We start from the raw sequence: 24,512 nt of genomic DNA, 5'->3' as shown, positions 1-24,512 counted from the left end.
GAGAAACAAGACGCGTCGAAATATTGTTTCACGCGCCCGACAAATACGATCTAATCTCCGACTCAACTTGTCTTTCGATTTTTATTCATGACAATCGATTCGGACACATTCTATCTCAAACGCAGGGGAATGATCAGCGACGCGCGGCTGATCACGAATTTGTGACCGACGAAACTATGCTATCGTACTGAAAGATGACTGTTGAGGTAGGCTAGGAAATACCCGATGAGTCCTCAATTGGAGCAGTGTCGAACTCTTCATTCTGACTAAACTTCATCATCAGTCTCTGTCGTTTGCCGACAAGAGCTGGACCACCTTTTAAAGGACTCATGCAAATTCATAATCGACTTGCTGACAACCACAGATATGTCAATAGGTGCGGAGCGAGGACACAAATATCCTCGAACAAGAAGTATATACATTGAAGGCCCTTGAATTGTCTACTTTCTCAAATGCAATGAGCTGATGACTTGGGAATGGAGGGTATATCTTCCAACTGATAATTGTTCGCCCTAAATGAGGTATCGAGGAGGTATTTGAGTGTCATCCGGTAATCCATGTTCCCTACACATAAACGAGAGCAAGGCTAGAATCAGTACCTTTCCCTCCTGATACCGGCACGCACACTAACCTTCTGTACTTATCCGCAAGGCGCTTGTTTTCTGAGCGAAGGTGGAAGCTCAAACCCCAAGCAAGGGCGGTTGCGAAAACGAAAGCTCCTAAACTGATACTGAAACTCTGTCGATACTTCAAACCCCATTTAGAAGGCCAGCAGTATCCGGCACTAATAAAAGTTCAGTTCGGGTCATCCTCTAGAAACTGGATAGTTGCTCACGCGATGTTTCCTAGCTGGGAGAAAGCGTTGGTGATAGCAAGAATAGCAGCCCTTTTGGCGGGTGACGTCTCGCCTGCGATGTTAGCGAACCACGAAAAGTTGATGGTAAATCCAGCCTGCAGGCAATACGACATGCTGTCAGCTCAACCTCTTCCGGACACCTAAACCGGCCAGCATTGCATATGGTAACTCACTACAGCTGAAGCCATAAGGAAGAGCGAGAAATATCTTGCTCCGGTGCTCATGGTTGACATAGCAATAATTGCGCCAATAATACCAATTAGGACTGGACCCATGATATGCATTACTCTTTCTTGTCTTCGATCGGCAGACCATCCCACAGCCCTAAAGAGAAGTAAGCTGGGCTTCCAATGCAGCTCTTTGTGGTAGAAGAGAAAACTGAGGCTTACAAAGCAACGAGACAAGCAAACATCCAGGGTGGCTGATCACAGAGGCGATTTCAATCAGCAGGACTGCCAAGAAAGCGAGGATACAACTTACGGCGCAAAGAAGTAAAGTACTGACTCTCGGGTAGCCCAGTGTTCCGACCAACGTAGGGAAGAAAGTCGCGAAGCTACTCATGATACTTATTAGCTCCAGAAGGCGTAATCAGGAAAGTGAACTGACCCGAGACCAAGCACTTGAGCAGCGAGAATGAGCTACAAGCATCATCAGCATGCTAAGCAGTCGACACAGGCTAACTAGTTAATAATACGAACAGCCATGACCCAAGTCTTCCAGTCGATCAAGGCCTGCTTGCATCCTTCCCACACTGTGACGTCCCCTACGTCCTCTTGACCGGCACTGCGCTTCATTCTTGCCATCTGGAGGCTGCGTTCCTATGATATATTTCACTGGATATATGAATACCGAAGAAGTGCACTCACTTCTTCGGATAACCATCGAGCAGTCTCAGGGAATCCAGGCAGGATCCAATTATAGAATGATCGGTTAGCACGAGAACGTGCTCTGCTTCGAAGCATTACTCACATTGACAAGATTCCGATACCGATGGTCAAACCGCCTTCGATGTAAAATAAATAATGCCACTGCTTGTAATGACTCAATATACCAGCAGCAATCAGACTGCCCCAACCATTGGATGTGATAGAACCACAATAGAAAATGGACATTCGCAGAGCAAGTTCTTGTCTGGTATACCTATCAAACCTTGTTCAATTGAAACGCTTCCGGAATGAGGCAAGAAATATCAAGAGAAACTTACCATTTCGATAACAGGTACACCGCTCCGGGCTGTTTATTGTCTATCAGAATTTCACCCCTCTTCGGCGAAAAGGGGACTCACGAAGAAAACAGCTTCCACCGCACCGAGTATGAGACGTATAGCAATGACGCCTAACCCTGGAGCACTGTTGACCCCGGCCAGCTGCTCGTATTCGGTACGCATCGATAGCAGACTATGCTTCCAGAATCGTAATAATGGCAACCAACAGCAACCTCATGCAGACCAATGCAACCGCTTCTTCTTCCTCACCGACTGTGAAAATCCCGGCAATAAGGAGACCATGGACTGAAGAAGAAGACGCAGCCCTGATTGCGGCCGTGAAGCAATATGGTTCCGCACGTGGACCAGGCTCAGCCTGGGGTATAATTGCTAAAGCTGTTGGCGGACACCGGACCAACAAGGTGAGTCAACTGTTTGATCTCGCAAAAAACAGGTGCACCGGTGTACTAGTTCTGCACTTCCTAATTCCCCATAACCGACAAAAGTGGCGAGTTATCGCGCTGATGCCAAAGTTTACAGGATTGTTGGAAAAGATGATTTCACTCATTAGATCCGAATCTTCGCAAGGGTAAATGGACTATGGAAGAAGATGATACGTTGAAGAAGTTATATGAGGAGCTTGGTCCTCAATGGAAAGAGATCGGTGAGCACCTCGGCTTTCTTGACCTGACTGCTAGTCTGACCGCGGACGCCCTACGCATCATAGCACTCCGCATACCAGGACGCAAGGATGATCAAGTATCCAAACGATGGCGAGATGTCTAGGATCCCAACCTCACGTCGAAGAAACCTTGGGCTAGCCTAGAGGATGCTTTGTTACTGCAACTCTTCGAAGAACATGGACCCAAGTGGACTGCTATAGCGGATTATTTACCTGGACGAAGTCCATTGGCATGTAGAAATAGAAGCAGGAAGTACCTCAATACGTCTGTCGATCAACGAGGTGAGCCGGTGAAGCCCATCTTCATGTGGTCAAGCCTCATTGATAACCTGTACCGACTGTCCATTTCTTCACTTAGATCAGATCGTGCAAGGCTATGAACCAGGAGGCGACCAAACGAATGAAAGTCTGCACGGGAAAACATCAGAAGAAAGCGAGTCAATAGATGTATTGCTCAATTGGTCTTTTCCTTATCTCACCGACGATATCCAGCCGAATTCGGCGAATCCTCCAGAACCGCTGCAATTCGATTATTCCCTGTGTCAATCGTCTGCTCCAGATATATCACGCGATGGCCCTGCACAAGATGCGCCCGAGAGACCAAGCCCAAGCATGCAGGGAGTTCAACAGATATTTGACGCTTCAGACGCGTCCATTCCACAAGGGATCGATAACACAGACTACGATCAAATATCACAATGGATTTCATCTTTGGGCTCGGATCTGCCCTCGATGGGACAGCTTCACAATATTAGTCCTTCCAACCAGAGTACGTGTATGTTCCTAATCATTTTCCCAGTGAATTATGCTTATCAAAACTGACATCCTATAGATCCTGCCGATATGCAAACGATCCCATCTTGCTTTGGTGTACACGTATAAATTTGTTGTCCATGTTATGTATTTATACTCGTTCTGCAATTTACTCATTCTCCGAATATGATCTCCCTTATCTCAAGTCTTTAGTTTACAATACCAGACTTCGCAACTGCCTTTGATATCGTTTTGATCGATTTCAGCAGGTTTGACTGCCGAACCAGCACCCCAATATCCTCCAAACATCCCGACCCCGTCTTCGGTGAAGACAGCTGTCCCAATTTGCTGCACAGTGGTGATCTTACCATCTACCTCGTTCTTACTGTTATAATTGTCCTTTTGGTATACATTGGTCCAGTTGAACAGGTTGTCATCGAAATGAGTGAATATAATATGTGTATTGAATACCTTGTTGACCTCGGCGAGGTAGATGGGTCCCGTTATATTCATCTTTTGTGATACTTTACTCATGAGATCAGCGGAATCGTCACCATGGCTCTCAGTTTTTGGTAATTCAATCTTAACAAGATTCAAGTCCCCATAAGCCTTATCAGCGTAATGCCCTTCCAGCTTCTCGATATCTATACCTTTGGGATATTTAGGATGTTCCGGTTTTGTGACTCTATCCTCATTACCTAGAGATTCGACCATCTTCAATCCAATTATCTTTTCCCAGTCAACTAGATCTTCTTTATTGACTTGAAGTACCTCATCTAAAATTTCATTCTGAATTACACTGTGTAAGAAAGTGCCGAAATTGTCTTGATTGACAACTATCATGAATCCGAAGCCTAATTGAGGTACTCTAACGTGAGTTGACATCTGTCCAGGGACACTACCAGTATGACTTTCAATCTCATATCCTCTATATGTATACATGATTTGTCCTATACCATATGTTTGTATCCCATACTGAGGGAAACGAGGTTGACCATCGTATACTGTATGACCTGTCGTAACCATTTTCACGACGGATGAGGGAAGTACTGTTGGGTGAAGTAGCTCCTTAATCCATTTTTTCTATATATCTCGTTCAGCTCAACGGGAACCGATCGAATGACCAGCGCGTATACACAATTACTCACCATATCATTAGCCGATAGCAAGATACCTCCAGGACCAGCTTCTTCAAGACCATCACCGTCTGTCCACCAATTGAGATTCCCATGGATGCCTAGACATTTCTCATCCATTCTTTCTAAACTATCTTCTAAATTCTGTTTGCATATTCCAAGATTTGGTACGGAATTCATGAAGCCGTCACTCCTATGTCCAGACTTTGCTGCTTGGGTTGAGTTATACGTTGCGGTGCTCATACCAATAGGATCATAGATGTGTTTCTGAACATATTCAGGTAACGTTAGACCTGATACGCGTTCTACGAGTAGACCCAAGGCGACATAGTGATTGTTGTTGTATTGAAGGTTTCTTCGAAGCTCTGTGGATGGTTTGAGATATCTCATCTTGGCTACTATTTCTGAAGGGGGAAGAAAGCTGAGTAGTACAACAAGGACCATCAGCTGGGCAGATCAGCACAAAGAGATGTAAAACGCTCTCACCCGTGAGCATAGTCATGTCTGGGCATACCAGATCGCATGCCTGTGATGGACATAGAGATTTTATCAGCACAGCCGAACTAGAGTCATAGATACATAACTTACTACCTAAATCGAGTAAATCGACGTGATCTGACATATATTGGTCTTGCAATTTCCATTCTGGGAGGACGTCTTTAATCTTAGTCGACCACTCTAGCTTCTCACCACTCGGTAAGACTGTATTATTGTGAATCAGTAGCGCTACTGAAAGAGCGTTGAAGACTTTTGAATTGGAGGCTATTGCAAACAAAGTCTTTTCGAATGTCAGGTTATTATGCTTAAGATCAGCCCTGCAACTGGATACTCACATCACCGTCAACCTTGTTTCCATATTTGTCCGCCTCTCCAAATCCTAATGTTTCCAAAACCCAGTCATTCGAATCAAATCCGGGAAGCGTCGAGTTAGGCGCAGCTGCTAATCCGATGGTGATCCCCTTGGCGCCCCATTTGGCTCTAAGCTTGTCAATTCTCGAATGAAGTCTAGGCGAAAGGAGAGAAGATTTCTGAGCCTCTGTGCTAAAAGGCTTTTGAGGTGTGACCGACGCGAGGGCCAGAGACAGGTACAGTAGAATTCCTATATAATGAGAGATCATTTCAGTCGTTGTAACGTGCTACAGGGGTGGGATGGTGAGACTGTATTCAGCACTTCGGTGAAGGCTCTTTATATGTGTCATGGACAAAGAAGAGAGAACAACGGTCTTGACAAAGAAAGGAAGGTGAGACTGTACAGACAAGCAGAAGTAACAAGAGAGGAAAACAAAGGAAGCAGGCGGTATGACGACAGATAGATTCACTCGTTTCGGAAATGACCGTTATCGCGCTCTTTTCACCGGTCGGCCGTGTTGTAGCCGATTTGGGCGTCTACAATGAGTCTGTCTTGTGCAGTCCCGGTTTGCCTGCTATGGAACAAGTCACATACCTTTATCCCTGTAAAAGGCGAGCCTACCTGATGCCGGACATGGCGACGTGTGGTCAGAGAGCTCGATTGCCGATGGACTACGACTGCAGAATTTCAAACGAAGGATTTCATGAACTTCAAGCACCAAAAAAGATGGAAGTGAAATGGGCGGTGTCTTGATTCGCCCTGTATACCAGGATGCTGCTACCCACAAGTATGCATGCGAATGTCAGAGAGATGCAATGAGAGCAGCTCATGTGTATAACACTCTTCGACGCATAGGCCACAATCCTCCTTTTGTGTCTAGACCACCTCATGATGCTGTAATCCGAGTTCTTGTGGGGTCCAGCTTGTTGGACCTCTTCAGCATTACTAGCGAATCGATCAGCTTTAGTGTACTTGAATCTTCTGGCAGGGTCATGGTTCCCAATGAAAACGTCAATCTCTCCAAAGGTCTACCTTTTGTCTCAGGCAGTCTAAACCAGCACCAGATATTGCAAAGTAGATTTGCCACTGCATACCTCACAACATCTTCTCATTCTTGTGTCTCGACCGACCAGTTCATCGAATACTTCACATCAACTGCGCAGGCTTGCATCCGCTTCACTCCCGCTGTCGTCCGCTCTCGACTGTTCGGTGCATATGCTTTTCTCGGCGGAAATGAGGATCGAAATCTTTCGGATGATCAACCAGCCTAATTAACCGGTCGGGCCGATGACGTCTTATCCCATCTCGCAGGTATGCTCAATGTGACGCTGTCTTCTTCTATTCAGTTGCATCTATCATTCCTCATTACAACATTCATTCTTCTTCCATCAGATATTTCGACTTTCACCTCTCCAGTCCTAAGATGTCTCAAAACGCTACCAAATTCGGAACTCTTGATGGTCAAGATGTATTGGAAGTTCGCTTGAAGGGAGCAAGTGGGATTGAAGTGGGAATTGTCACTCTCGGAGCATCTATAAAAGATTTGCAAGTTTCAGCACCTGAGGGGAAAAGACATGTTATTCTAGGATTTCCGTCTTTTGAAGATCTTTTAGCCAACAAAGGTGGTCATTGGGGTGCAGTACCTGGAAGAGTTGCGAACAGAATTGCTCATGGTAAATTCACTCTAAATGATAAAAAGTATCAGATCAATTTGAATGAAAAAAATACACACGTCTGTCATGGAGGAACAAGTGGATTCGGTGTACGCAATTGGACAATCAAAGAACAAACTCCTAAATCAGTCACTTTAGAATACAAGTCTGTTGATGGAGAAGAAGGGTTTCCTGGAAATTTGACAGCTCGGACCACTTATACAATTACCAATGAGAATACCTTGAGAATGGATTGGTCAGCCACTACCGATCAGGACACTATAATCAATCTCACCTCTCACGCATATTATAATCTTAATGGAACCAAAGGAGATAATACCGCCAAACATTCTCTCTTATTCGATGCAGACCACTATACACCAGTCGATGATGCGCTCATTCCTACCGGAGAAATCAAATCAGTAGAAGGAACACCTTTCGACTTCAGACAGTCCCGTGCCATTGAAACTTCTGATTCTTTCCATTATGATCATAATTGGGTGTTGAGAGATCATACAGGAGGACTCAGAAGAGCAGCAGAATTGATATCCTCTGAAAAGGATCTGAAAATGGAGATATGGACCGATCAACCTGGTATACAATTCTTTGATGGAAAACCATTGAACATCGCTCAACCAGGACATGATGGCATGAAGATCGGTTCAAGATTCGGTATTGCGCTTGAACCTCAAATACACCCAGATGCTATCAACCATAAAAATTTCCCAAACACCGTACTCAAGCCGGGGGAAACATACAAGCATCATAGTGAATTGCGATTCAGTCAATTGTAGATGGAGCTCTACACTGAAGTCTTGGTGATGTTGTGAATATAAATATGGAAGGGAGAGTCTCCCCCGTGTGAGTCATCGATTCATCCTGGGCTGCTATCCTTCACAGCTTGAGCGATGAATGCTAATGATTGAATCCTTTGATATAGTTTTCCATCTGTCTACACCTTCCCATGCATTATTGAAAGGCCCTCAGATACTGAGTTCTACTCACTAGCGTGGAGAGCAATATTGTAGCAGGTTTGAAATCATCTCTCACACCGTGCTCCACGATCGTTCCAGCTTATGAAAATGGCTTGATATCATCCGACTAAGATGATGGCTGGCAGTGATATTTCAACTCAGAATCACTAACCTTCTTCAGCTGACCAATCTCGATCACCACGTCAATTACTCCGGGTAAATACATCATGGGATTCGGGTGCGATGTGTATCAGGAACATTCATCACACTAGCTGACAGCAATAGTGGTGCTCGTATGACGGAAGAATATCGATCATAGCTCTTACTTTTGACGCGTAAAAATGCTATCTCGAACGCTGTCTCTTCAAAATACATAAGTTACAAGCCAAGAGTTGATCAGATGTTTTGCAGATTATTCATGACATGACGTGATTTATGTATGCAGAAGAGTAACGGTGTATCCGTTTACGAATGTATGTGATCTAGTTTCTATTGTTTTCTATGAAGTATGATATATATATATTAGGTATTTGAAAAATGGCACGCTAACATGGGAAATGAGAGAGGGAGTGTCCATTTAAATTTATTTGGTTGCAGGTTTATCGAGAAGGTAGAAGGCAAATTACACGCTAGCACCTCCTTCCGCACTGGTTCTTGCGCTTGTGTATTGAGAGTGTTTACCTTGTTCACCTTCTCTGTGAGTAGATCTGGCGTAAGCCTTTTCTGAAGCAAGTTTTTGTGAAGTAGCTTGAGAAGCTTTGAAATTGCTCGACTTCCAGGCGGGAGTTCGAGAAAGGTAAAGGGCATCGACCCTGCAAAACATCACATCGTTAAAGACATTCTAAAATGATGTTGAAATGAAGTGATCATGAACTCACTCTTCAATTGACATTCCTTTGGTTTCAGGAATACAGAAGTATGCGAAAGTGAATGACAAGGCAAGACACCCTGCCCAAACAAATGTGATTCCAGTTCCGATGATTGATTGAATTTGAGGAGCAGCAAAAGCAATGATTAAGTTGAACAACCAGTTTGCACCAGTACCCTGAATCCAGAGAAGCGAAATAAGCATGTGAACGGTACAATGTCTCATGATGAAGGTGGCAAACACTTACAAGGGTGACACACAAGCTACTCAATCGGATTGGGAACGTTTCACCACATACGACCCAAGCTACGGGACCCCAACTGGATGCGAAAGAGGCAACGAAAAGACAAGTGAAAGCGATCAAAACGTCTCCGGCTACTTTGCTATCTGGATGAGCCTTTGATACTGCTCCAACAACGATTTGACCAGTGAACATCAATGCTGCTCCAACAAGCAACACAGGTCTTCTACCTGCTCGGTCGACAGCGACAATACCGGGGAAGGAGAATAGAACGTTTACTGAAGCGAGAATGATTTGGAAGATATCTAGATTGTGACCCAAACATGATTAGTTGTTGACACTTGTCAATTATTATTAGGAGGTATACTTACAAGTGTTATCGATACCAGCAGTTTGAGCGAATTGAACACCGTAAGAGAAGAAGAAGTTGATACCAGTGATTTGTTGACCGATTTGAACGAAAACACCAATCATAGTTCTCCATAAAATTCGATCTTTGGTAGAGAAACACTCCAAATAGCTTGCATCACCAATTTCATGGTCTTTTCGAGTAGCTTCTCTGACCTCTTCCATTTCCGTCTAATCGCCGACCAATATGAGCAAGGAGACAATATTACTGATCGGTCATTAACAACTTACTTCAATATCAGGATGATCCATTGGAAGACCTCGAAGATTGGCAAGGTTCTTTCGGCAGTGATCCCATTTACCTTTCTTAGCCAAAAATCGGGGTGATTCAGGTGAAAGTACAAATCCTACGAGCAATAACACAGCCCAAGCCATTTGTAATCCAACTGGAACTCTCCATCTAAAAGTCATCCCCTTCGTCAGCTGTCATGTACTGATAGACATCTGAAAGGTTAATGGGTAACTTACGAGACATCCCCAGCATAAGAACTCATACCCCAATTTGTAATGGCTACACCCCAAATACCGAGAGTTACACAAAGTTGGAAAGAACCAGTAACAAGACCTCTAAATCTGGGTGGAGCAGCTTCGGCTTGGAAAACAGGCACTAAACCCGAAGTAGCACCAACACCTAATCCAGTCAAAAGTCTAGCGACGCAAATTTGACCGTATGTTTGCATGGCAGAGGTCTGAAATAGTCTGTCAGCTATTGCTATTTAATCGCACTGAAGGAATTCATGACACACTTCGATAGCAGCACCAATGAGATAGATGAAAATGAAGATTAAACAGGTCAATCGGAGACCGAACTATACGGTTAATAACGGATTAGTAATCGTGTCATATTTGCAGTATGATGCGAAGTCGTCAAGAGAGAACGAATGAACTCACCCTATCAGCTACAGTACCGGATCCGACAGCACCGATGGTAGCGCCAACACTCAATAAACCGGTGATAGCACTTTGTCTAGTAGTACTGAGTACACATAATCCGCTTGCATCACATTCACCAAATCGATTTTGGTAAGAGGTCATGTTGAACTACATAAACGAAGAGAATCAATTTGAATTATCGTTGCCACTGATTAAATCGATGTCCAGATATCGAGGACGTACCAGACCACTTCCTTCCGAATTAGACCATCCGAACAAAACACCAGCCAAACTTTGGAATAGACATAATGTCAAAGCTTTCTTACTACTTCGAGGGGGCATATTGAGTGTGTTGACGTCCCTCAATTATTATTTCTACTGTGGTAGGGAGATATTCTTTTATCAGTTTAAGATGATATTGACCAAGTTTTAAACTCAAGATGTAATGATGAAAGATCAGTTGTAACAACTTAAAACAATCTTAACGTATAAAGTATATATCAGACCATGCATGAACTTCGTCGTCTGACTTTAGACTTGAGCGTGACAAATTTCGATTGACAAACTTGCTTGATAAAAATACCAAATATCGGATCAACATTTTCCATTAAGGAATTGCATATTTCATTTACCCCTTTCGCTAACCCGCTTTTAGACCCCGTAATATTATTATTCATCGCTTCTATCCTTACAATTGTGGAGAGGTACAAATATTTCTTTGTGAGAAAGTTTTTCTGTAAAAGGGTTAAAATGTAGTATTCCGACCTAACACCGGATTAACTGTTAATAATCTAATTCAAGCGAGTAAACAAAATGAACCAGAAATTTTTATATGAGAACGACGCATGTAGTTAAAACTATTTAACAGATATGACGATTTTCAGTTTAAGAGATTGCCGAATCCAGGGGTATAATTGTATAAAATTTTTTAAAAAAAAAGGTCAACTGCCGCCGGTATTTAGACTTTTTACCCTTAAGCCTATCGGTAAAGGCTTCTCGGCCGAGGAAATTTTGAATCTTTTTCGGCATCAACCTTCAACTTTCACGTAGGTTATGATAATTCCCTTCGTCCATTTTGATTATGCGGAAGGATACGGAAATATCATAACCCTACTAGTATTTTAGTACGTGAGAAAAGAATAATCAGGGAGAAGGAGACACACGGGGTCAGTCCATATACATCATCATCATAATCCACTTTGAGAGGATAGGCGATACAGATAAACTCATCAAAATGATCTGCTTGTATGCCAGAACCCCGTGTGGTAGGATTTGAAGACAGCGGAGGGGTATGGAGTGTAATAGTGTTAGGTCTTATACAGGGTTATTGCCTGGAGAAAGGGCACATCGAATACCTCCCCCAAGACTTCGCTAATATGTGCGACAGAGATCGCCAAGCGAGATAATATTATGTGCTGACCAGTACAAATTTCCCCAATACTTTTCCATGATTTCATGTCTTGCCTATGGTGATTGATAAGTGCGATCCGAAACACAGGTGATCGAGTAATTGCAAAGTGAAGTATTACCAAATAGATATGGATTCAAGCTGGAAGCAAATTGAGATCGCTTCGTCACTGACAATCACAACCAGCAGGTGACAATATGCATGAATACAATACAATCGCTATATCATTATGATCGTTACAGCATTTCCCAATCCTACGTTCCGAGGACTAAGAACCCCATGCTTAGAGCTAGAAGGATAATGCGCCGATCAGTCAGATTGGAATCATCATTGCGTTTGAATGGGCGTTTGAACCTGGGGTTGCGTCGATGGAGGTGTAGCTACAGAAGTTTGTGCAGGTGCAGGAGATTCATCTCCAAATATCTATCAAAATTCATCAAAGATCAGCACAAGGGTAATTCGGGGAAATGAATCATCGAATAAGAACGCCTTATATAATTTAACTCACCTCAGCCAAGGCATTTTTATTTCCACTACCTGGTTTATTAGCAATAAAACTTCTTAAACCATTTTTCAGAGTAGGTTGTTTGGTAATAACTTCTCTTAATTGTTCTTTAGGTAATTGTAATAAAGAACCGAAACTTGCAGGTGATATAAGTTTGACTAAACGTATAAAACCATCCCAAATAGGTTTATTCTCCCATATCTTTTTAGCTATTAATTTAGGTAAAACATGATTCGCAACAAATGGTATTAACGATTTATAAGTTGTCACTACTTGGATTATAGTTCTTAAGAATACAACGGGTAATGTAGGTAGTTCGGCTATTCGTGACATTGAGTTTGCTAAGACGTCTGATCTGAATACTGTTGTCATTGAAAAACAAATTCCAATCGCTGCATGTATTTATCAAATATTAGCGAATGGACTTCTCGAATACTATATCATCAATAGATGTCATGACTCACCTTCTATAGTATACTTCAATTGACTTTCATCTTTGTGCAAAGCCACCATAAGATCCGCTGGTGTCATCTTGCCCAGTACAGAAGCAAAAGCAGTTCGAACTAGATCTTTGTCTTCGGGATTTGCTAAAAGCGACACTATTCTTGGTAATTGTTTCTCAATTTCAGTCTGGCAGAAAAATGGTAAAGTCAGCATACCAGGCCAAACGGAGAAATTGATCATCCACGGCACAGAGATAAGTTGAATCAGATACAAGACATACCTTGTCCAGATCACCTACAACTGAGGCTACGAATTTGCCTTCAACTTCCTTATCCTCATCATCTAGTAAACTCTTGATAACTCCGATTAAAGCAGCATTCGAACCATTAGAACTGAGTAAACCGATAATACGCATAATAAGTTTCTCTGTACCTGCAGAATAACGCTTCAGGATCTCCAACAATTTTTCGGTAGGTCCTAGACTTTGAATAAGAGGCATTAATTGAGCTTCTAGTGCATCCTGAATTTCCGTTGAAGGTAATTTAGGATAAAGTTGGAAAATTGAATCTAATAATTGTTGATTCCGTCTGGTCAACGCGAAAGCTAATTCTACATGTTGTTGAACTGTCTCTGGAGATACCTCTTCAAGGTATTTGCTTTCCACTTTCTCCGGTTCATCCTTTGTCTCAGAATCAGACTGTCTTTCAATCTCATCTTCGCCATTTCCATTTTCATTCGATTCTTCCATTTTCACGTCCTCCTCATCGACATTAGCGGGATCTTCAATCTTGACTTTACTCTTCAAAGGTGAATCAGACCTCAATCTCCATAAAGTGCCCAAAGCGTATTTAACCAAAGTGGGCATCATAGGTGAATCAGGACCCCATCTTCTCACAGTGGTGATAATCGCAGGTACTCTAACTTTCCTTTCTGGATGTGTACATAAGCTTAACAGAGAATCTAATGCTAATTTCCTGGCTGGCGGACGAGTTTCAACTATATCTCGTAAAGCTAAAAAGCCTACAAGATTACGATCAACATCTTGACATAGGTTTTCTAGTAACTGTGTCAGTTGTGGTGGGATTTCAGGTAAGTCAGAAATGAACGCGAAGAGAGTTTTATCTTTAGAATCGATTTTAGGCAAGTAGGTGGTTAGGATGGATAGAAGGTTATCTTCGTAAGATGAAGAGAGCGAACGAGATATTTTCGAGTTATACCATTCTTCGTTGAGCCATATCGAGGCGAATTTGGATCTTGATTTGATAGGTTAGCAACTGTACATTATGATGCGACGTGAGAAGCAGAAGAAAACAATGCTCACCGATTCACAAAGTCTTCTACAACAAAGTCTGCTACTGCCTTTCTCCGCTCTTTGTCCATGTCCACATCCCCGTTGACTCTCGTTGCCAATCTAGCTAGCAGCAACATCCACATCTCTTTCGGTTTGACCGCCAATTTGATTGCATCCGTCTCTTCCTTCGGATCAGGTAGCGTTGATAGATCTGCCCCGGTGGTCCATATGCGTTGCAAGGCTGTGGAGAGCACATATGTTTTGTCTTCTGCGTCTAGTGGCTCGGGTAGTGGTAATTCGAAAGAAGTGAAAGTGACGGGAATTTCCTCTTCCCCTGCTATCTCATCTGATTCTTCGAGCTAAAGAACGCATTGTAAGCGGTTACGCTTTGAGATCGACTGCTAGTTCAGCTTACCAATAAATCATCATCGTCCAGGTCCATATCTAGCGGATTCAGAATTTCATCCAGATCTTCATCCTTAGGCTCAACCTTATCCACTCCCAAAACAGAAGCTAGAAGGGGTATCGCCTCTGGACTACTGTTCACTATAGCTTGTCTCGCATTCTAAATGGTACAAGACGATCAACTCATTGTCATGCATAAACGTTGAATAGCTGACTCACCTCAAAAGCGGTATTCAGCAATTCCAACGAAACCACATCCAGTCCCTCCATGACCGCATCAATGACCTGTTCTACCGGCAATTGACTAATGTCGACTTCCGGACCTTTCCCAACGCCTGTTCCAGACCTCATTTCTAATCTAGCTCTCTTTTGAGCTTGTTCACTTGATTCAGCGACAGGTTCATCCATAGCATGTTTACCTTTATTTTTTCTTCGTTCTTTTCTAGCTTGCGCTTCGGCGATAAAAGCAGATTCCATACGTTGTTTCTGTCTCACTAGAGCTTCATTCAGTCGAGCAGAGAAATTAGCAAAAGGTGGATGACTAGTTCCCGAATCAGCTATGTCAACTGCTACCTTCTAATCGCTTTAACATAGGTAGTGCAGCTTACCGGAGTAAATGTGACATTACAATCCTCATTGTTTTCTCAACTGCTCGGATTTCCATGGGTTGTTTACCTGCTGCACCGAGGGCAGAGGGCGTCCAAAGAGTCATTGAACTGATCAGAGCATCTGCAATGACCGGTCGAGATTTGCATAGAATGGGCAGAGAATTGATAATTGGGTGTAGTAATGCGGGATCACTTCGAATTTGATAATCAGCTTTACATTACATTTGTATATAAATTGGCATGTGAAGACTTACGAAAGAGAGTATAGATGAGTGACTAGCTGAGTGAGCAAAGCACTTCCTTCTTCTTCAACTTCTGCAGGATTTAAAGAGCAATTAGGCTGTATCATACTGAGATTAACATCGTTGAGATTAGTCGCTCTGTGTTGAAGCTATAAAGGACAAGTCAGTTATGCTTCCTGCATGTTTTCCAAGCGTCAGATCTCAACCTACCCTAGGATCCGCTCCTGCAGCTCTGGTTCCTGCTAAAACAACCTTTTGAAGGAATTTCCAAGAAACAGCTCTAATTCCAACATTATTCGGTTGAGCATTTGGATCAAGAGCAAAAGTCAGTATTCTCATCTTGGATGTATTGAATAATTCTACTATTTCTGAAGGTGGTCTAGAGGTTGCCAATAATCTAAATATCAATGGGTATATAGTTGAAAATATCGGTATGACAGCTTTGATAGTTATGATTGAATTGGAATTCAACAATTTAACTAGTGCTTCGAGACATTGTTGAGCAACTAAATCGATACTTATATCAGCATTTGTAATTGAACAATTATTTCATACCATTAAGACTCACCTGTCATTTTGATATCCAACTTCAATCCACTCCTTCCTACTGCTAAAGCAATCATATCTAAAGTCCAGAACCTTAACATCGAATCTCCTCCATCTGAAATCAAACCTAGCAGTTGAGGTACTAATTCAGGTAATTTTGAAGGATTTCCTTCGAATTTGGAGGCTGCTTCAGATAAACCATCTTGTTGTGCCGTTGATTCAGAGGGTAGTGCCAGTGCAGCAGTTAAAGCATGTAAAGGATCACCTGAACTTGAAGGAGCGGTACTATTATTGTCATCCGGCAAAAAATATCCACCTAGGTCATCCTCTGAATATAGCGACATCGTATAGATGCCCTATGAGGTGTTCTACGTTGATCAATCGTAAGAAGCAAAATATAATTTAATATATAATTCGATGTTAAAATGGTTGAAAGCAACGGATGACCCAGAAGTGAAGCAAGGTAACAATTGAAAGTAGGCATGCGAATAACAGCTTAATATGTCCCACGTGTCGCACACCTAACTCGACGCAGAGGTGCTATGACAAGGATATCGGACCCCGATACCGTACTTGCATTCATCATATATCATCCCATTGTATTCATTCACATTTCACTCCTTTCTACCCTAGAAACATCACAAAGAGGCTACACAAGACATCATGGTAAGCTAGACCCTCTTTCCAGGTTACCAAGCCGCTCAATTTAGCTAACATTGTGCCGCTTTTGTATAGGCCGCCAATTCTCAAGGTATTCAAACCCTTCTCGAAGCTGAGAAAGAAGCTGCCAAGGTCGTACAAAAAGCCAGACAATGTGAGTGCTGCATCACTCAAAGTTTCAGCTGCCTCTTGATGGTTCGATAGATCAGCTGACATCTTTCAACCCACATAGACCGGGTACAAAAGCTCAAGGACGCTCGATCAGAAGCTGCCAAAGAGATTGAAGCTTACCGTACTCAAAAGGAAGATGAGTTCAAGAAGTTCGAAACAGATGTGAGTTGACTTATCATCTCACCTCAAGCTGCAAGATTCCTGCAGGGTTTCCTTCTTCCATCAAATTTACTCAGAATGAATCGACTTACTGACTCTGTCTACTCTTTCTATGAAATAGCACACTTCTCAAACATCTTCATCTCAATCGTCTATTGACAGTTCAACTACAACTCAATTATCCGATTTAGATAAAGCAGTAGAGAAAAACAAAGGTGACGTTATTAAGAAGATAGTAGAGAGAGTATTACAATCTGAGCCAAAGTTACATCAAAATTTGAAGAAAATTGAAGCTTAGAAACCATATCCTCACTTCAACACGCATCGTTCAGTCCTTGTCAATTGGAGCATGAAGATGAGGTTATGAGAAGTACTCAATGGAGTTGAAATATCATGCTTTGTAGAATCTTTGAGATGCATTTTGTATTCATTTAGCTTGACATAAGTCTTCCAGAGATTTTTTAAGCCTTTGTTTTTATTAAGCACTGAGCTCCACAATGAGCTCTAAGCATGCTCTTGCGCTCCGGCGTGGTGATCCTCGGCCTGGTCTTTATCATGAGGTATAAGAACGCACATTAAATATAGCAAAGAGTGTGATAATTTGACCGACAAGATCTACAATAGTATACAAACGTTTTGCTTCCTGAGTTTAACTTACTTACCCCGGACCCAGATCCCGGTTACGTGACCTAAATTCATCAACAAATCAAGGTGAAATATCAATATCAGTCTTCTTCGAATTTATTTGCATTTCATATCAACCACTTTGATACTTGTGCATGCTGTTTTGGCATCGCGCATTTTCATAAGCTGGATATCTTGTTGGCTTTTCTTGAATTTCTCTGATACTTGCTAGCCTCACGTCCATTCATCATGTCAAATAACAATAATTCCGGATTAATATCAATATTGACGTCGTTGTTCAAAATATGTTGTGGATCATCTCAAGAACCTACAGCACCTCAACAACATCAACAAGGATATCCTCAACAACAACAGCAGCAACAACAACAAGGATATCCAGGACAATATAATAATCAACAACAAGCTTATCCTCCTCAAAGTCAACCTTCTTGGGCTAACGTTGCAGGTCAACATGGATCAACTGGTGGCATTGGTGGTGGTGGTGAAGCTCAATCATATTATAATCAACAAGGACAATATCCACCAATACAACAACCTCAACCTCATCATGCTCAAAACCAACATTATCAAAATAATTACCAACAGCATCAGCAACAACCACAACAACAACAACAACAACAACAGCATTGGCAAACTAATGGACATGGTCCTAGTAAACCACATTCTCCCCCTGGAGGGGTTGTGGGACCTCATCATCCTGCCATGGTGAGTTTTTTTCCAACATCCCATTGATCTGTCAAACACCATACAATTGCGTACCGCAATTCAAAACTGATATGACGAGTGATCTTTTGCACAGAATCAAGATCAAATAAATGCTACGAATCAACGATATACCGAATTAAGGGATAAAGCAAGGAAAGAGGGTGATGAAGCTCATAGGTTAGTCGCTACCTGCTTCGCTATGATGAATATCATTTTCTGAGACCCAATGCTCGTATCATATCTTTGTTTGCTGAATGCCCTTTTATCATTTGATAGATGTTTCGCTCAATCTCAACAAGCTTACCAGTAAGTTCAACTCATCTGTAAACGTCAAACCTACTCACATTACTTGGAGTGAGTGAAATTGACTTCAATGATAGATCAGGCGATGGTGAACGTGCACATGAATTATCCGTACAAGGTAAATCTCATCAAAAGAAACAAGATGATTTGGATGATGAAGCTAGTTCATGGATTTTTAACGGTAAGTTATATTTCTTCTTTAGCTTAGCTGTATTCTATCACATCATTAAACAATTTCAACTCATACTTGGTTTGTATTCATTTATAGAAAACAATAAATCTTCTCCAGCAGATACAATAGATTTACACGGTTTATACGTTAAAGAAGCTATTGAAAAAGTTGAATTTGCAATAACTTCTTCTCAAAGATCAGGTTTAGAAGAATTAAACGTAATTGTAGGAAAAGGTATACATTCTCAAGGTGGAAGAGCTAAAATCAAACCAGCTGTAGAAGAGCTTATGGCAAAGTAAGTCTAAATTATTGATATTCCTACTCCCTATTTAGCCCTTCCGCAGATGCATGAGATGAGAAGATGTCGATAGACAAAGCTAATATTTTATAATGTAGGTATAACCTATCAGCTCATGTCGATCCAGAAAATACTGGTGTACTGATAGTTGATCTTCAAGGTAGAGGAGGCGGACAAAGATCAAGAGATGCAGGTGGTTTGGTCGATCAATTGAATAAAGATGATGAAGGATGTAAGATCATGTAGATTTAATAGACATTGGAAATATCATATCTTATATCTTCTAATTATATAACGTGCTTTCGATGCATGATGCAATTGTCGGACATCTAATATTCAAATCGACCTCCAAAATAACCAAGTGGCAGATCTGTCCGAAGTGAGCTAAACGTGATTATACAATTTGGGGTGTTGTATTAACCTGCCTGTAAGAAACTTGCTGCAACGTTACGCTATGAAGAGGTACTTATTCGCAAAAAAACCTTCCTCAGATCTTGTATGTTTGATAATTTCAGGGCTATCTTTTCAAGATCAATTTAATTTAAACAAGGATAGTCTAAATCTCAAATTCACACACATGCAAGATATCGGATAATTAAATGATTATAATCAAAGTAAGTGGCTTGAAATTATGAATTTCACAAGGAACGTTTATCTCTTCTTCAAAAAAGAAAAAAAACTATCTCTTGTTAATCCGCTTGGTATGTCCGATATAAGGTGTATCGTATCTCGTCAATTTTTCACACCCTTCGCATGATAGAGTCCTATGAATATGGCCTTCATATGACAAGATATATTTTACCCTAGCATTGAAGGGAGAAATACAACCGTAATACGCACATTAGCTATACCGCTTTATCAAGTGTGTTTGATCGACATTTTCAAATGTGTTGTATGGATAATTTACCGACCTTTCCGATGCTCTATATAACGATATAAAAAGGGTCAAATTCACTTTGAACCCGGCGGCAAAGGGGAAAACCTTTGGCTATAAGAAACCCGAAATTACAAAGTCGGGAAGAGTGAACTCGGTTAAAGGATGATCACGTATATAGATATGCATGGTTAGCAGGTGGTGGCGGGTAGTTTTTTTTCGATTACTATGAATTCTTCCGCTTCAAACTGTTTCATATTCACCATTCCCCAGCAATGATGCATTTCATTCGGTGTATGGGATCATAATTATGACGATGAAGATGCAAATGCACTCGTGACTCTAGAGTGATTGGGGGCCGAGGTTATAGACGGAATAGGAGAATAATATATAGGATCTACGAAAGTGTTGTAATAAGTCAGCAGATTACTCGTATCATGAGTGACGGCGGTCCGATTTCATGTATAAAAGTAGGTAGTAAGAGTAATCTTAATAGTAATAGAGTAGTAATTTGTAATTTGCAAAAAGGGAGAATAAATAGGAAATTACCCAATATGGTGTATTTTTAAATTGAAATTTTCCTAATGATCATTATATTATCATTTACTTAGTCATTTCAGTGACACCGGTTATAAAAGTGCCACTTTGACACCCTTCACCGTACATCATTCCCCGCAAAACCCTGATCAGTATCATCTCCAACTACTTCACCACCAAAGACTATTACTATTATACTAATTATATACTTTATACTTCTTTCGACTTCTATAAATCATCAATTTATTCATGCTAATCCATCAATAACATCCTCAAAGAGGCATTCAGCATAGTTCTATTCTCCATCCTCAATATCCCCCTTGGTAAAGAGACACCGCTTTAAGACGGACTGGCCATTACAAGTAGATTAGTCATCATCTCTCGCCATTAACAGTACATCGGGCATCTACTTTTTGAACAATCAATCAATTGCATATCTACTTTAGAAGTAGCAATAATCTTTGTACGAGTCATATAATTGACAAGGATCTTGATTCGCTCTTCATACGATCCTCCAACTTTCGCTTAGCGAGTCCCTCAATCACGATCAAAAACTGCGCAGAAATTCCTTGGTTTATCGACTGAGCCACTACGCCATCTGATTCCCATATATCATCAATATGGCTCAAATAATACCTCCCATCGTAAGTCCCTTACTGGAAATATCCATAACACAATGTCAAGGACATATCGCTTACAGTCAACAAATTTTTCTTCTCGAAATTTATTCTCAATTCCTCACCTCACTGTATTCACATCCTTGCACATATGCAGACTTCTCTTCCCATCGATTCCAGCGCAGCCCCATCAGTAGAAGACATTCAAGATAGATTGCCTTCCATATGCGTCGATTATCTATCTCACGATTGGTCAGAAGAAGATGTTTGGGCATCATGGCGGAACATGACAAGGCATAAACATGAAATCGCTAACGGTGTGAGATTGGAGAACGCAAGTTGGAGGACATGGCAAAAGCAGAGAAATAAATTGAAGACCATTAGTCCGGAAACTCTGAATTGGTGAGTGTATCGACCTCCCTGCTATTCGAGTGTGTACGGATAGGAAAAGCAGCAGGATTTGGTAGACCGGAGTGATAAGTCAAAAACATACAGTCGTGATTGTAGTATTGGGAGTGGAGCGGATCCATGTCATTGAGAGTTTTAGCTAATGACACTTATCACCTTGGCTCTCTTCACACTTCTCTTCTCCTTCACCTTATTACACTCAACGCCCTCGTCTCACCCTCACATCGTCGACAATACAATTCCCCTTCGCAGGCTGAAAGACTCGGATGTCACTTGGCTGTACGGTCCTTTGCACACCGCTAGCGTCGAGCCAGTCAGACCGCTCAAAGTCGCTACTACCGATGAGCGATATGGTATCGATCGACCTAATCCCAAGTTACCGGCTCCAGTCCTAAAGAAACCCATTTTGAAACATCGGACGTTATCGGAAATGCTCACCGGTCCTCGTCCCTCTTCACCAATCCTGGAAGCTACAACATCGAGAGATGAAATGGAATCTGACGATAAAGATATAGATCGACCTATGTTACTTCAAAGCAAATCCGATACCAATGTCATGAGGCAACGTACGCAACCTGTCACACGTGAGAATCCACCGCCAAGAGATTTCAACTTGGATATTGGTACTGCCACAGCCTTGGCGAACAACACAGATCACCTCAATCAAGCGACTTCGCCCGGCTCTGTTACTTCACCTGGCTCGAACGCGGAAGGCGGCAAGAAACACATCAGTTTCAATACTTTTGTTGAGCAAGTGATCGCACTTGACGAACCACGGAATCCTGATACCAATCTGGACAGTTCGGATGATGAAATGTTAGAAATGAGATCTTCGTCGTACAGCTCAAGCAGTAGATCATCCAGACCCTCCATAAGTCGAACCAACTCCTCAAACTCGGATCACCTGACTATCGCCAAGATCGCTCCTACGTCGTTGAAGACGCTCAATCTGCCCGGAAGTAGCGGCGCAATGATTTACGCTCCTCCACCTGAATATCAATCTCCCGGTAATAACAGTCAAGCTTCGTTCGACTTCCCTTCCCCGCAGGTAGATAAGCACACTGGTAAATGGGCAAACCACGACGAGGACGAGGACGAATTCGGCTCGGTAGGGTTCGATTACTTCGGTGGACCTAATCTCAGCGGCAACAACGGAACAAGTGACGACGACAGGGAGAAATCATCTTCAGCTCAACCGATCCCCAGTCACTCTGCTTCCCCGTCATACGGTAAATCGTCTGCACCTACAGTCAATCTACCACCTCAACAAGCCAAATGGCGTCAACAGCCGCAGGACCAGAATCAAGCTCAAGTGCAATCACCGTCGGCGTCAGCGCCAACCGAACCTTCTTCTGTATCTTCAAACAGCTCTTCCTCATCTTCGTTGAACGTCCTTTCTCCACCTCAACCAAGTCGAAGTATCCTCAAAGTCAGATCTCCCCAGACAGCAACCTCCACCATTCCCGAACCCTCCTCACCTCCTACAGCATATTTCAACTACACTCCTTCGGCTGCGACCGGTATCGGAGGGATGAGAGGTTCTGCTACTGCAGGTGGCCCTTACGACTATTCAACTCCTGGACACACTGGGTCTCCGCAGACTTCCCCTCAAGTGCCAACCAATGCAGCAGAAGAACAACGTGGAAGGGGAAGGACTCCATCTCGAGATAGAGGACTAAATGACCGATCGACATCGAGGGGTACTTCAACTAGTTCTACTGGATCTTTCGGTTCCGCTTCCTCAGCTAGATCACCAACTGAAACTCCTCAATCTTCTTCCAGTCCAAGTGGATCCCAACATGTACTACCTCGCAAGGCCTCCTCGTCATCCTCCCAATTAGATAGAGTACAAGAAGGTGTATCTTGGCAGCCATCTGGCTCATCCGTAGAGAAGGATAAAGAAGAAACCAACTATGTTCCGGATAGGTCAAACACGCCAACCCCGCACTCTTCGCCCCAAGTGAGTGACCTCTAGGTTCAAATCATTGAACAAAGTCAGACATAAACAAACGGAGAGATTCGGTCTGACTAACTATTCAGATTTAGATCTCATTACGACCACTCAAAGATACTTCCCCCGCTTCTCTTCCTCACCAATCAACCACGACCTCAATTACAGACCTTCCAAAAGCCGATCCCCCAACAACAATTTCCCCTACTGTCTCTCGTTCTGTTCCTTCTTCCTCGACTTCTCCTAACAGCATCCCTGTCTCTTCTACTCCCGCTGCTCCCCCCAACAATCCTCGCTCCAATTCCGGAGGCAAAGCTACCATTGCCCATGTCGGCACCAATGCTCAGCCAACCTTATCGAATCAGCCGTTTCAATTGAACGATGAGGATGATGGAGCTAGTATAATGGGTCGAGCGGCGAATATAGCTTCTACGGCTAAAGATTTGTTAGGTGCATTGTGGTATGGAAATGAAGGTGGGGCTGGTCAGGGTGGAAACACAGGCTCTGCTACAAGAGGTCATAGAAGAGGTGCTTCTTTAGGATAAAACGGTTAATGGATATTCGCCTTCTTTCCAATAACATTAGTCGATATCAATAACAATATCATCATCATCATTTAGTTATGTCACCATCACGATATATACTTTGAAACATTCTTTTTTGTTCTTTTTTTTTTTATTTCATCACAAGCTATAGAAACATCATCTTTCTCTCTTCAGTGATAAGTCAAATAAAATCACAACGTTTTGATCATTTCATTCAATACTTTTCACTTTGATAAGACTTCGATAGGAATGGGTTTTCTTGAAGAATCGTTTCAAATACAGATTATGAGTTCGTAGTATTCCCAACAAGTGTATGCATGTATTCTCGCGTCTTTGAACAGCCTTAAACACGCAGCGAAAATGAAGCGATATACCGTATTGATGAAAAATCGGACAAGATACGTGGTACGAATTCCGGTACGTCAAGGCAAATAAACGTATTCAATTATTGATGGGCTACAATACACTGATGCGGGTTTACACATGTCCGTCAATAAGGTGTTATGTTAACTTCATTCTTG

The 24,512-nt window shown here is 42.2% G+C and overlaps 10 protein-coding genes across 10 annotated transcripts; 6 read left to right on the top strand and 4 right to left on the bottom strand.

Moving 5' to 3' along the window:
* Positions 1 to 512: 512 nt before the first annotated feature.
* Positions 513 to 2,243, bottom strand: I206_106820 (uncharacterized protein; the record flags this gene model as incomplete). The annotated part of the gene is made up of 12 exons (XM_070203411.1): positions 513 to 564; positions 632 to 784; positions 836 to 951; positions 1,030 to 1,180; positions 1,246 to 1,277; positions 1,337 to 1,409; positions 1,463 to 1,494; positions 1,555 to 1,674; positions 1,723 to 1,804; positions 1,886 to 1,996; positions 2,061 to 2,089; positions 2,142 to 2,243. 12 exons carry the CDS (start codon positions 2,241 to 2,243, stop codon positions 513 to 515), a joined length of 1,053 nt encoding a protein of 350 aa, XP_070059512.1.
* A 53-nt stretch (positions 2,244 to 2,296) lies between these two features.
* On the top strand, positions 2,297 to 2,618 carry I206_106819 (uncharacterized protein; the record flags this gene model as incomplete). The annotated part of the gene is made up of 2 exons (XM_070203410.1): positions 2,297 to 2,482; positions 2,601 to 2,618. 2 exons carry the CDS (start codon positions 2,297 to 2,299, stop codon positions 2,616 to 2,618), a joined length of 204 nt encoding a protein of 67 aa, XP_070059511.1.
* Positions 2,619 to 2,660: 42 nt separating this feature from the next.
* On the top strand, positions 2,661 to 3,624 carry I206_106818 (uncharacterized protein; the record flags this gene model as incomplete). Its single annotated transcript, XM_070203409.1, has 5 exons — positions 2,661 to 2,724; positions 2,788 to 2,819; positions 2,868 to 3,024; positions 3,101 to 3,511; positions 3,575 to 3,624. 5 exons carry the CDS (start codon positions 2,661 to 2,663, stop codon positions 3,622 to 3,624), a joined length of 714 nt encoding a protein of 237 aa, XP_070059510.1.
* Positions 3,625 to 3,696: 72 nt separating this feature from the next.
* Positions 3,697 to 5,749, bottom strand: I206_106817 (uncharacterized protein; the record flags this gene model as incomplete). Its single annotated transcript, XM_019157357.1, has 5 exons — positions 3,697 to 4,578; positions 4,644 to 5,052; positions 5,118 to 5,157; positions 5,220 to 5,409; positions 5,465 to 5,749. The coding sequence occupies 5 exons, from the start codon at positions 5,747 to 5,749 to the stop codon at positions 3,697 to 3,699; spliced, it is 1,806 nt and encodes a 601-aa protein (XP_019010075.1).
* A 1,155-nt stretch (positions 5,750 to 6,904) lies between these two features.
* Positions 6,905 to 7,927, top strand: I206_106816 (uncharacterized protein; the record flags this gene model as incomplete). Its single annotated transcript, XM_019157358.1, has 1 exon — positions 6,905 to 7,927. One exon carries the CDS (start codon positions 6,905 to 6,907, stop codon positions 7,925 to 7,927), a length of 1,023 nt encoding a protein of 340 aa, XP_019010076.1.
* An 802-nt stretch (positions 7,928 to 8,729) lies between these two features.
* I206_106815 (uncharacterized protein) lies at positions 8,730 to 10,839 on the bottom strand (the record flags this gene model as incomplete). Its single annotated transcript, XM_019157359.1, has 9 exons — positions 8,730 to 8,919; positions 8,986 to 9,152; positions 9,223 to 9,521; positions 9,588 to 9,795; positions 9,856 to 10,024; positions 10,093 to 10,313; positions 10,371 to 10,433; positions 10,516 to 10,665; positions 10,741 to 10,839. The coding sequence occupies 9 exons, from the start codon at positions 10,837 to 10,839 to the stop codon at positions 8,730 to 8,732; spliced, it is 1,566 nt and encodes a 521-aa protein (XP_019010077.1).
* Positions 10,840 to 12,232: 1,393 nt separating this feature from the next.
* On the bottom strand, positions 12,233 to 16,290 carry I206_106814 (uncharacterized protein; the record flags this gene model as incomplete). The annotated part of the gene is made up of 11 exons (XM_019157360.1): positions 12,233 to 12,328; positions 12,414 to 12,802; positions 12,875 to 13,040; positions 13,135 to 14,107; positions 14,176 to 14,504; positions 14,561 to 14,710; positions 14,770 to 15,091; positions 15,159 to 15,350; positions 15,413 to 15,549; positions 15,611 to 15,906; positions 15,969 to 16,290. 11 exons carry the CDS (start codon positions 16,288 to 16,290, stop codon positions 12,233 to 12,235), a joined length of 3,372 nt encoding a protein of 1,123 aa, XP_019010078.1.
* A 319-nt stretch (positions 16,291 to 16,609) lies between these two features.
* Positions 16,610 to 17,234, top strand: I206_106813 (V-type ATPase, G subunit; the record flags this gene model as incomplete). Its single annotated transcript, XM_019157361.1, has 4 exons — positions 16,610 to 16,612; positions 16,682 to 16,760; positions 16,839 to 16,939; positions 17,058 to 17,234. The coding sequence occupies 4 exons, from the start codon at positions 16,610 to 16,612 to the stop codon at positions 17,232 to 17,234; spliced, it is 360 nt and encodes a 119-aa protein (XP_019010079.1).
* Positions 17,235 to 17,809: 575 nt separating this feature from the next.
* I206_106812 (uncharacterized protein) lies at positions 17,810 to 19,305 on the top strand (the record flags this gene model as incomplete). Its single annotated transcript, XM_019157362.1, has 6 exons — positions 17,810 to 18,286; positions 18,381 to 18,463; positions 18,563 to 18,592; positions 18,667 to 18,770; positions 18,858 to 19,056; positions 19,158 to 19,305. The coding sequence occupies 6 exons, from the start codon at positions 17,810 to 17,812 to the stop codon at positions 19,303 to 19,305; spliced, it is 1,041 nt and encodes a 346-aa protein (XP_019010080.1).
* A 1,785-nt stretch (positions 19,306 to 21,090) lies between these two features.
* I206_106811 (uncharacterized protein) lies at positions 21,091 to 23,991 on the top strand (the record flags this gene model as incomplete). The annotated part of the gene is made up of 4 exons (XM_070203408.1): positions 21,091 to 21,114; positions 21,245 to 21,489; positions 21,748 to 23,455; positions 23,542 to 23,991. The coding sequence occupies 4 exons, from the start codon at positions 21,091 to 21,093 to the stop codon at positions 23,989 to 23,991; spliced, it is 2,427 nt and encodes an 808-aa protein (XP_070059509.1).
* Between the last annotated feature and the right edge of the window lie 521 nt (positions 23,992 to 24,512).

Source organism: Kwoniella pini, chromosome 10 (genome assembly GCF_000512605.2).
Source record: "Kwoniella pini CBS 10737 chromosome 10, complete sequence".
Taxonomy (NCBI): domain Eukaryota; kingdom Fungi; phylum Basidiomycota; class Tremellomycetes; order Tremellales; family Cryptococcaceae; genus Kwoniella; species Kwoniella pini.
The sequence above is the reverse complement of the archived record's forward strand: the minus strand, read 5'-3'. Positions and strand labels throughout refer to the sequence as shown.